The sequence below is a fragment of the Apteryx rowi genome, unplaced genomic scaffold (genome assembly GCF_003343035.1).
Source record: "Apteryx rowi isolate R43461 unplaced genomic scaffold, aptRow1 scaffold_97, whole genome shotgun sequence".
In the NCBI taxonomy this organism is placed as follows: Eukaryota; Metazoa; Chordata; class Aves; order Apterygiformes; family Apterygidae; genus Apteryx; species Apteryx rowi.
The window spans coordinates 1,511,211-1,523,230 of record NW_020451282.1 but is presented as its reverse complement, the minus strand read 5'-3'; the positions used below and the strand labels follow the sequence as shown (position 1 = coordinate 1,523,230).

Below are 12,020 nucleotides of genomic sequence, written 5' to 3'. Positions count from 1 at the left end.
TGTTTGATCCTAACTCTTTGAGCTTCTTGCATTTATCATTATTATTTCAGAGTTCAGTGAAATTTTCCAATATATGTTGCATAAGTTACAGTAACATATTCAACCATAAGTTGACCATAAAATGATCTTGAGGGGTATGTCTTGCAACTGGAGAATACTGCATTCAAGTGTGAGTAGCCTCCATGTCATATGAAAAGTACGTGCACTTTTCTGAAAAGTAAGTACAACAGTTTTTTTGTAACCATTGGTTTTAATCAAACTAATTTTTAATTTGGCAAATAGCGATTTTTAGGAGATTGGATGGTGTCACTCTTATTTTAACAGTATCTTGGTTCGTAGTCCCATTCTGTTATATTACTGAGATATTCATGTGCTTTAATATTAATGTAATTTTCTTTCTTTGATTTCAGGAGAATGACATCTTCCTGGGCTGGGAAAAGGGAGCTTACAAAAAATGGGGAAAGAGTAAGAAAAAGTGCTCTGATCTAACACTAGAGGAAATGAAAAAACAGGCTGCTGTCCAGTGTCTTCGCTCTGCTTCTGATGAAGTAAGTTTGGATTATTTAATAGATTCTTAAGAACTTATGCTGTTCTTTTTGTGTTAGATATATTTAGCTTGTGATGCTTAATCTTTTAATCTGTACCTTCTTAAAATGCAAGTTCCCCAAGAGTCCTCTGAAAGTTCTTTATTTCTTCTTTAGGAAATTATGAAACCTGTGTATGGCGGCAGGATTTCACAGATTCTGTACTATGTAGTGTAATGCTTTCTTCCTACAAGCCTTCACCTAGTCCTGTCAAGGACAGCTGCAATACACCAGTTTCTGTTGAAATTACCCCAAAGCTTTGCATAAGGATATTTATTAAAATACTAAATTGACTTTATGTTGAAGTGGGCATGAGCAGCAAAGAATGGAATATTTGGGCAGAAAGCCATCATGTTTTGTGCATGCTGGATGTGTAATCCAGAATTGCTAAATAAAATGCGGTGTACTGTAGTAAACATTCATTTTCGAGATTACATCATTAAATGGGAGCTGAGCTAATGCACGCTGATTGGAGAGAGGGAGGAGAGGTGAAAGCAACAGGTTGAAGGAGGATACCAGAAGCAGTAGCTAGCATGTAGCTCTATCTTAAAATATATATATATATATATATATATATATATATATATATATTTATATATATATATATAGCCTATCTTTTAGTTTACAGAAAGAAAGGTAAGGCCACTGATGTACAAATACTTTGATCTATCACTACTGCAAGAAGAAACTCTCCCTGCCTCCGCAGCCTGGTTGCCTGTTCTTGCTCCATAGAACTTCCTGGTCACCGTTTGTGCTTGCACAAGCAGTTGTGTGGTTGTGCGGTGATGAACTGGATTGGGAAACCGAATCAGTTTCCTGAAAATTAACCTGGCTGGGGTGGAGGAAGTGTTAAACCAGAGAAGTTTCCTAGTCAGATTTGTAGCACAGACACATGTGCCAGCTAGAGTAGGGAAGGCATGTGGCCAAGAATAATGAAGGAAGTGGGATTGATATTTATATTTATATTTATATATATTTTTTTCCCATCCTGTCCCCAATCCCCCTCTTCAGCAGCACCAAAGCCATCTTATGCTGGCTTATTGTTTATGAAGCTACTAGAGCATTAGTTCAGTTACTAAAGTGTTTATTGACTAATTGGGAAGTGGCGTAAACTCCCATTTTCCCATTATTTATGATCCTGGCAAAGTGTAATTTTGTTGGCAAATTGCTCTGCTCTCATATAGTAATAGAGCACTGATATCGGCACTCTGACTACTCTTCGAGTTAATGCAGATATGAAGAAATAGTTGCAAGAAATAATCCCTTTCTGAGGTATAATGTCTTTTGTTGCTCATAAAATGAATATAAAAAAAAGCAGTCTCGTACATAGACCACAGGAATAGTGGCGATCTATTTTTGGCTTTAGAAATAACTTTCTTGATGCATCTTCACATAACTGAAAATCAAGGAAGCATCACTTAGAGCTAAATTTATATCAAACAGAGAAAAACAGTTGAAAGGGAAAAGGGAGAAGATGAATTTATTAGTAATTCCAAGACTGACTCCACTTGAAAGTTTGTATAATCTAAAAGTAGAGTAAGGAAGGGAAAAGGCACCTTTAAGTGGAGTTTTGAAAGAATGAAAAGATGTGTGATCTGGAAGTTTGAATAAGTAAGTTCCTCCTTTGACACCTGCAACCTCATCAAACTTTACTGTTCAACAACCTCTTGTATTATTTTGGGACTTTTTTAACTCCTGTATTGTGTGTTCAGACAGTTAAGCTGGCACATTTATCTCTAAGGGAATTGTAGGTTACAGAGTTTTTTTTTCTATTTTCAAATAGAAAACCTTTAAACCTGGTCTTTATCTGCTTTTAAGTTGTTTCTTAAAGCTGGTTTGTAGATAATATACATTGTATAAAAGAGAGAAATTAATTTTATACCCTGGAGTTGAATGGAGGGGGACTGCTTCAATATTAGTGATTTTTTTAAAGTAACTTGGAGGTACCTTTTTTCTGTTTTTCAAACAGATTTACTTTGTTAGCTGGTTTCTGTATTAAATTTGTGTGCTAATCTGACAGGAATAATCAGTAGTTCTCATACTCTGAAACATAACGTTGTAATGCTATTTTTGCTGAGGCATTCAAGCTGCACCATGCAATGTTCGTAATTTCACTCTACAAGAAGATAAAAATACTCTGGTAACAGTAGCCAAATTTGATGATTAGTGGTGTGTGAGTGAGGAGTGTTTATATAAACTGTTAAAATACAAATAGACTTCTTTTCAGTGCCACTTGAAATTCTTTAACTGATTTTTGAATCATATGAAAATGTTTACCTGTAGAGATGCTTTATTAAGATTGATTTTTTTTTTTCAAAACAAAAGGAAAAAATCTGTGATAGGAAGAGTTTGGATGTGTTTGTTAGGATCTGCATAAATATGATAACTAACAACTTTCAAAGTTCTGTCCTAGATTAGGCTAGGCTTGGTATCATCAGGCAGGTAACATGTTAAAATTGCCATTTATTGCATATTGCATTTATGGCAAATGTATACACACGCACACAAAATAAAAATGAGTAAGCATTGTTTTATTGGTCTTTTATTTAATGTTTGAAATATTTTGAAAACTTGCTTTTTGTGGATTTTCATTTTCATAGAATTAATTCTGGGGAATGCTTTGTTTGATAGTTTGAATTCTACTAGTAATAAAACTAATTTTGTGTCCTTTAATAAAAAAGACTAGTATTGTAAAATACTAGTGTGAGACAGAAACCCAATATTCTACTTATTATTTTATGGTGCAGGAAACAAACATTTGACCTCAAAAAGCTGATAGTTTGGTGTTTATTTCTAAAACTCTTCCTAAGTTACAGAATATGACAAGTCCAGGGAGGCTGAAGTCTTCCGACCACTCTGCATCGCTGTATCTTGCTGTGGCTAAGCATGTTGCAAATGTAGTGTTTTCGTGAGAGGAGGGCTGATTTTGACAGATGCTGTCTGGTGAATGTGTGCCTAAGAATGCAAACCGTTTACATAAGCATGTTCTGAGAACAGTATTATATGTGCGACAAACATTTTGATGTCTCAAGTTGTCCATATTCATATGAGTATTTGACTGCAGATGCTCATGATACAGTTGGAAATAGAGAAAATCCAAATACATTGCAACTTACCAGAAAAAGGAGACAATGATGGTGAGAAGAACTTTAAGACAAGTACTTACATGTAATATTCGATTGCTGTTATTCATAGTGCAGCTCTAAAGTTTATCTTTTCAAATACTTGAATGGAATATAAATAGTTGTTCAGAGATGTGCTGAAGAACTGTTCAAATTAAGCCCATAATTATTGACCTTGAGTAGAGATCTTATCTAATATTTATTATCCTGCTGAAATGTAAAAGACATCTGAAAATTTTGGTTTGCAATTAAATGACAAAGTAGGGTTATTCATTTTAGTGAAATGTTGGGGAAAGAAAGCTGTTTAGGAGTGGGAAGTGTTCCTGTAAATGTCCTCTGAGGAAAATAAAGAATTTTATCAAAGTACTGCCTCAAATTTTAAGTAAAAATAGCTGGTTTTGTCATTATTGAATTACTTTTTGTGTACCTGTTTGGTACACCAGAATTTTAGAAGTCCAGTTAGTTCATGTACAGTTTGAGATGCTTTTTCTTTCTTACGACCCCTAATTCTGAAAGTCTGTAAATTATTTTGGATTGGAGTAATGAAACTTATCAGTAACAGGACAGAAGGCAATATTGTTGAGACTCAGAAGCTCAACATAAGAAGTAAGAATGAAGAAATTGATCTATGTTTGATTTTTTTGCAAGGTGGATGCTGTCTGAGCAGGACTGAATTATAGGTTACTGGTTGAAACTGATACATTTAAGACTTTTAGTTCAATCAGGATCCATGTATGTACATTTCCTACCAATAATATTGAAATTTGTTGTGATGTCTGCCCATTGGTCATAAAATCCAAACTTCACTAGGGAATATTTTGTTTGTTAACTTATATTTTAGCTAGTTTTCTGCTAAGGGTTTCTTTGGTCAACGGAGTGAGCAGGTTTGCAGTTGTGCGGGTGCAGTTCCTGCACTGCGTGCTCAGTGAAGGCTTGGAGTACTGCATGTGACATTCCACCCCAAGATGGTGCTAGAGTTTCAGTTACAGCAATCTGAGTATCTTTATTCTGCTAAACTTTATGAGGACGCTTTAAGAATGAGCAAAGGAGACTGCTTCATATGTGTCTTATTTGCTGCACCGATGAAACCTAATCTATCAGACTCTTTCCTCTTCTCCCAGTAGGTGGCCACTTTACTTAAGCTGTTCCATTGCACATATTAGGAGATTGTGCTAGCGTCTGACCAATGTTGCTGATCACTCAAGGCTTATCCTAATGTTCAGGCAATGTGGCCCCTGGTTATTCTGAAATAACCAGGTTCTCAAAATTTGCTAACTGCCCCATGGAACAGTCTGTAAGTTGTTAAAGTAAGAATTAGTCTTGGTTGATAGGAGATGGTGAAGTTTGAAAGAGCACTGCTCTATTATATTTGACAAATGCAAATAGTGTCTTTACTTCGTAGCAGTAATTTGTTTGAAACGTGGTCAGGTGCACGCATGCTGTCAGTTGGCGCGTTGGCTTTTGCTAGCTTTGAGTTATGAGGGAGGAATATGACCATCCTGCCATCTGTATTCTCATGTGGGAGCACTCAGAGGCGCAAGTGTGGCCCTAGTGAACAGTGTTGTTTAAGAATTTCAAATGGTAGTATCATTCTCAAATATATCTTGCTTTCAGAGTATGAATTTGAGATGTGACTAAAATATCGTTGTTAAAAATGTCTTAGCATTTATCATCTTTCCGTTATGGTCTCGGTGCAGAACCATCAAACTTTCCATTAAGTTATTACAGTTTTGCCCATGAAGCTGATTTGAAGCACTAAGCTCATAATCAGGCCAGATTAGTTACGATTGCATGACGTGAGGAGGCCTGAACATGTTCTTACTGATGGACTGTTTTGTCCAACTATGACAGTCTCCAAGGATTTTTATCTCTGTGTGCCGCTTGGACCAAGGCACTATTGCATAATCTCACTTGCACCGTTAAATAACGGTATGAGAGCGGCGGCACAAGGGCTTGGGGAACCCTTAGCACAGGAACCTTGTTTCTTCTCTAGCCTAGCTTCTTTTGTAGGATGCTGGATTCTTTAAAATTCTTCTTTTTTTTTTTTTTTAATTGAACACCTAAGTCTTTTCTTTGCTAATCCATTTCTGCTGTTCTCTGCTTCTCTGATGTAAGGCAATATTAATTAGGTAATACACTTTGACTGCTAACCTGTGCCAGTGAACTGTACCCATGAATCAGCTAGTAAACATCAGATGGTTTAAGTGATTTGTCTTACACATCTTCATGTAACTAGAAGTGACATGAACAAGAGATTTTGGTGGTGGGGGGGGGAAGTTCCCAATAATCTTTTGATCTTTTTTAAAAGAAATGAAAGATGTAGTCGAAAAGCCCTGTGAAGAAGGAGACCCAGTGCTCAGACGAACACTGTTAATGTAAAGATAAAAGACAGTATAAGAATGAAGCAAGTCTTTAAAAGCTGTCTTAACAAATCAGAAGAATGAAATGCTGAGCTTACAATTCAAAAGTCCAAAATAATTAAAACAAAAAACTCAGAGTTAAGATTCCCAAACAACCTTAATGCTTCTTGAAGTTTTATCACCTAATCATCCAAATAACCCAGTTTGGTGGTGGGGGGGGAATGGGGTCAGACTACATTTTATTTTATTTTATTTTATTTATTTTATTTTTTCTCCCCATCCTCCCCATAAGTTCTTCTGCTTGACAAAGTTGTATCTGTTTAGCTCTTTCTATCTTCCCTTATTTGGATTTATTAACTCTTAATTTTCTTGATTTTTAAAAACTGATGTTTGGGAAGCTTTTTTCTAAAACCATTTTCCTGATGTATCCTGACTAGCTCAGTAGTAAACACTTCTGTGTGTCTGAGATGGTTTGTTTGGGAACACTTTTTTTTTCCCCAGGGAATCCCAAAGCACTTCACCAAATCAGTGAATGTAAGCTTCCTTCTGAGATGTATCCAGCTGGTCTTCTGGAAGGGAATACATTATCTGTCTTTAAAATAAACAGCACTATGCAGAAAAGGATTTTGAAACTAGTCAGAACACTAATAAGAATTTAGATGGGATGTATGTATTAAAAAAATAAAATCGAGCTAGAGCTGATACCACTGAGCTTTTTCTATGAGAAGGCACCATAGGTTTTTATTATCTCCCAGCAGTTGCTATTCTTCCACCATAATCTAATTAATATTGGCTTAAGAGAATTGGCTCTGTATTACCAAATCCATTGGTTTCAAAAAGTCTTTTGTTTTATTTTTTTCTCCATTCATATACTAAGCTGTATTGTGTTTAATTTGGCAGACTCTTTTACTCTCTTTATAACTCTAGGTACCACGCGGAAAATTGAAGTGAATTTGTCTTGCCAAGATAACCATCATAGAATGAAATAATTATAATAATAATTCAATTTCATTTTCCTTATGATTTTTGCATTCAAATAGATATTAATGATACCATGCATCTTCTTCAAGTTACTAAGGCTGCTGTCCTGAGTATAATAGTAACTTTTGTGGAAGATCATAAAAGTTTTGATTATTCCAATTCTTATGTTGATTCCCTTGATATTGAATGAGTAGTTATCTAAATGTACGAGTTCTTCACAGAACTCATGCATTAATCTACACAGAAATCATTTCATAACGTTTGTTTGGGCACGAAAACTTTCTGATTGTATCAAGCTGGCAAAAGTAAACAGGTACTTTATCTTGTGTCCCTTACATATCTTATATACTTATATACATATACTTACATATCCCACATAACGTAGATCACTTTGTCTTGAAGGCTGAAATTAGGCCTGTTCTGTATCTTTGAAAGTTATTTCATCTTGCATGTACTCCTGAGGATAACGGGAGCAAAACTGTTCCTTTCGAGGGGAATAGAATTTTTCTTTTGCCAGCAACTTTTCTGATGAGTCTCAGCACAGAAAGTTTGCATATATACATGTACCCGGAGAGAGAAGATAGTCTTTCAGATGCACACCTGTGGTCACGAGAATGCCAGAGAAGTCACTTAAAGTGAGCTGAATAGTCACTTATGTTTCATCACGGATATTATTAGATTGTAATTTTCCTTAATGTAAAACAATTGTTTTCACAAAAAGCTGAATTGAAGCTTGTTTCTTCCATGGCTATTGCAGAGTATCTACCAAGGAAATTCCAGGTGTCCCTCTACACTTCCTCCTATGCAGCGAATAACTTTTGCATGGTTGGTGAAAATAGACTTTTACAGTTTTCTCCCATTTCATTGATAATAAAAACATTTCCGCATCTGCAAGCTGAAACACAGTGATACAGTGAATCTCACAGCAGCATCGCTTACAAGGATAAGTCTGTTCTGGCTTTGAAGTCAGCCTGTTTGTTTATAAGGGATTAATAATAATCAGGAAGAATAGTTTCCAAAGAGGAATTACCCTTTCTTGAGGGGAATAATTTCTTATCTCACTGTTGGCCGCTATGGGAAGGAGCTACTAAAGTTAAGTTTTAAATACAGAAGTCAGATTAGCTACTCTAGTAACCTACATTTAGTGGTATCTTGTTCATTTTAAGTTACTTTAAACTGGTAATTGACCTCTTCTATCTAGACTTGGTAAATAACACTTGCTGTGATCTATCTCTGTTTGAATCTGGTGTGAGAATCTGGTCTGATCTTCGATGTGAGATTTACCTTCCCTAGTGCTCTCTTAGTACAGAAGACAGGACCAAGAGAGTAGCAAGGATGTATTTCTTATATTCTCTTTGCTGGAGAGCTATTGCTCTCTGATGGCTTGTGGTTGGATTTTTTTTAATTTTATTTTTTAATATTATATCTGTCTGCTAAAGGAAATCTGTTATTCCAAGGTCACACTTCTATTGGAGTTTATTATTTGGATGAAGTATTCATGAGCCCCAAAAAGGAAGTTAATAAATACAACTTATTTTTCTGAATGATCCAGGGGCTTTATTGTAAATGATTACATATTCAACTGAACAGGTAAAGATATAGTGTTCTTACTAGTAAAAAAAGAAAAAATGGGAGTTTTACAAATGTATACTCTAAATGCTTTCTTAGTGTCATCCACCTCATTATAATTGAGGAAAATCATTAAATGCAAACTGGAACATTGTTTTATTCCTTAGAACTCTACATAGATTGAGCCATCCAGGAAGGCCACATTGTTTTGATGGTGGTAGCTTTATTTATTTATTTGTGGCAGGGTTGGGGATTTTTATTTATTTAGTCCTTCCTACCTATTGAGTATGTCTCTTGACAGTTGTTCAGCAGTGAAGATTCTTGAATTTATTTCGAAACTGGGCGCTTTCTCTAACACAATTATTATACCTGTAATTCTCTATGTAAGTTCAAATAATAGTTCTCCTGCTGAGCCTTAAAACCTGGTCCAGGTAACAGTGACAGTCTTGGGCAGAGTGATCGGGTCGCTTGTGCTACTAGACAGCACTAAATTGGCCAGACTCATTTTTCTCTTACTAATCACATACTTGGGGATAATGCTTAGTGCTTGTTCATTACTCATTTGGGGCTTTGATTTTGCAAAACTGTTCTCCATGCTATTTGGTGCTCAGCTTATTCTGAATGCTGTATTCAGAGGATTGTTCTGCTTCTCAACACAGGTGCTTTGCTGGGAAGATTGACTGAAGCTGATGCAGGACATTGTCACACAAAAAGAAATACCCATCTAAATTTTCTTGAAAATCTTATGTCTTGAGTAATAGGCTTAAACATATAGCTTACAGTGAAGACAAATGGGAGATTCAGAATATAGATGAATACTGTATCCAAGAATTGGAGTTTGAGTGGAAATTCCTCCAGGTAGCAAGGGAGACAGACAGTAACTTCTCACTCAAGTGTAGGTAATACAATTTTTAATTTCAAGAAAGATATTAAATAACTGGCAGTCACTGGAAATAAATGTGTGGAAGTTGGGAGGCAGGGGGGATGTTTGCTGTTGTTCCCTCTCTCTTCCCCATCCCCCTGGCTAGTGATAGGCAAGTTTCAATCTGCTCTCACTCAGCAAGTACACTGGGGTGCTTGCTGAAGCTCTTCTGAGCCTCTGTCAATTTAAGAAAGGAAAATTCGTGACTTTTTTTCCCGAAACCTCTGAAAAATTAAAAAAATCTGAGACACTTGTACTTGTTACCAGATAAATTATACTGTATCAGAATTTTAGAAACTGAAAATATAGACTTTTTATCTAGCTCTTTTCATCCTAAAAAATGTAGAAATAGATGTGTGATTGCAATGAATCACATTTTGTGCCTTGTTCAGTTCACATGGCTTAACGGCTGATTCGCATAGAACAGCTCCCTAATCCTTCTCTTGGCGACAGGCTAGTTGCCAAGAAAGCAATCTGGTGCACTGCAGTTAGAGCACCATCTCTGTCTGGTGTCCTGCAAACTGTTAAAAGGATGCTAGAAACCTGTGACTGTATTGATTGACCTTAATTTCTAGATTGTTCAAAGTTGCATTCTATGAAAGTGAAATGAGGATTTGCTTTAAAGGTGTAGGCTAGAATGTTCTCAAAATCCTGAAAGGAAATGATGGATTATTTTAATCATTAAACTAAAGTGTAATACTTCTGTCTTTTGAAAAAGCTTAAAGAGGAACAAGGAAACTTCCTCATACCTTACAGGCCTCAAGTAACAAGCCATATTTAACAAATAATGTACAGGATGCAGTTCAAAGCATCTGGAAAAAAACATTAAGTTATGCTAGGCTAGAAGCAAAAAAACCTCCAAAACAACAACAAAAAAACAAAACCCTTCTCAGTTGTCTAATGTGATGGAATTTTTCCATTTCTGCGGATATGATCTGTCAGATTTGGAAAGCTAAGTCCAAATACTGGCTACCACAACTCTGTTTCTTCCTTGACATGTTTTCTTTTTTTGTCCAGAATTTTAGGCTATTGCATATGTGCAGGTAGACTCTATAGAAGCATATACACATTTGCTTGGCATTTTTTGGATGGAAGTGTGAGAGCTATAACTAGACAACACTTGGAGAGGGGAGGGGTTGAAAATCAGAGAAAATGAACAATTTTCCTGATCTATGCTATCTTCAGTTCCACAGAATAACTTCGTGAAATAATAGTAATGTACGATTATTTGCGACATCAAATTCAGGAAAAACATATTTAATCTTCTAGGTGATGACGTTGCTGTGCTTGTTTGCAGCATTCAGAAATAGTCTACTAGCAGAGATAAATGTCAACCAGAATTAAAGCAAATCATCAAGAATCTGACAGGRCCTGATATTTTGCAGCAGCTTACTCAAACTCCGGGGACGTAGAAGCCAGTGCCCACTGTTCACATAAACAACAATTTTTACTGGACCGAAATTTGACATACGTAATATTGTTTTATTTCCATGGTTCACAATTAATTAAGCCAATTATTTTAAACTTACAGAAGTTTTTCAGAAGTAGCTAAATTTATAGATTTAGAATCTCCTGAGAAAATTTTCTGAAACTATCAAGGATTTGAACATATGATCAAAGCAATTGGGTTGCTGTGAGCTAACGAGTTACCACCTGTCAGCTCCCAGACAGCAGAGCATGGCAAAAGGTCTTTGATTTAAGCTTTGATTTATTTTATATGTGTGTATGTTGCATGCGCGCRCACACACACACACACACACACACASAGATTTGTATAATCTTCGCCTTTTTTAATGGCTCTCATTTCTTGTTACGAAAAAGTATGTTCATTCAGTTCTGAATAAAGTTATGTTGGTCGGTAAGCAAGACACTGGCTATTAGAGAGAGTCCTATAACTCTGCAGTCAGACTGACTTTTTTTCATGTTGGATGAGTTCAGAAGCTTAATTTATCTATTAGCATAGTCACTCCCATGCCAGTAACGTGACACCTATCCTTTATATAATCCCTTCCTTGCTTCAGCCAGCTGATGAAAAGCCAAAAGGAACAACTTTTGATGGAACTGGGTATAAGTTAAAGCAGGGGAAGGAAATATAAGCATGCTGGAAACAGTAGAACAGAGTGAAATGTTTGGTATGGAGGAAGATGTGGAATGCAGTATGAAAATATGAATCAAAGTGATGTGCTGCCCTGTGTAGTATGAATGAGAGAAAAGGAGTAATAGAAATCTGGGTCAATAGTTAAATAATCTTGCAGATAATCATGAGTTTTAAACCTTTTGTGTTGGACTTAGCACTCAATCATGATGGCTTTTATAAGAATTTTATGTTAAATACTTCTTGGGTACTCCAATACTCATACTATTTTGCAACTTTCTTTAATCCTAAGATTAGGAAAGCACTTCAGGCAGATCATCTAATTTTTTTTTTTTTAATTCATTTTGTCTTAGCCAAGCCGATACCTGGAATACCTGGTTTTCTGGA

General features: G+C 35.9%; 1 protein-coding gene across 11 annotated transcripts in view; it reads left to right on the top strand.

Moving 5' to 3' along the window:
* Window positions 1-12,020, top strand: part of KIAA0232 (KIAA0232 ortholog) — a 52,723-nt gene that overhangs the window by 14,565 nt on the left and 26,138 nt on the right. For all 11 annotated transcript variants that reach the window (XR_003251764.1, XR_003251763.1, XR_003251765.1 and 8 more), the window contains one exon: window positions 411-548. Coding sequence is in view for 6 of the 11 variants with exons in the window: in XM_026054827.1 (XP_025910612.1) it covers window positions 411-548 (138 nt within the window). In the remaining 5 variants the exon portion in view is untranslated. The remainder of the gene's footprint in view (window positions 1-410; window positions 549-12,020) is intronic.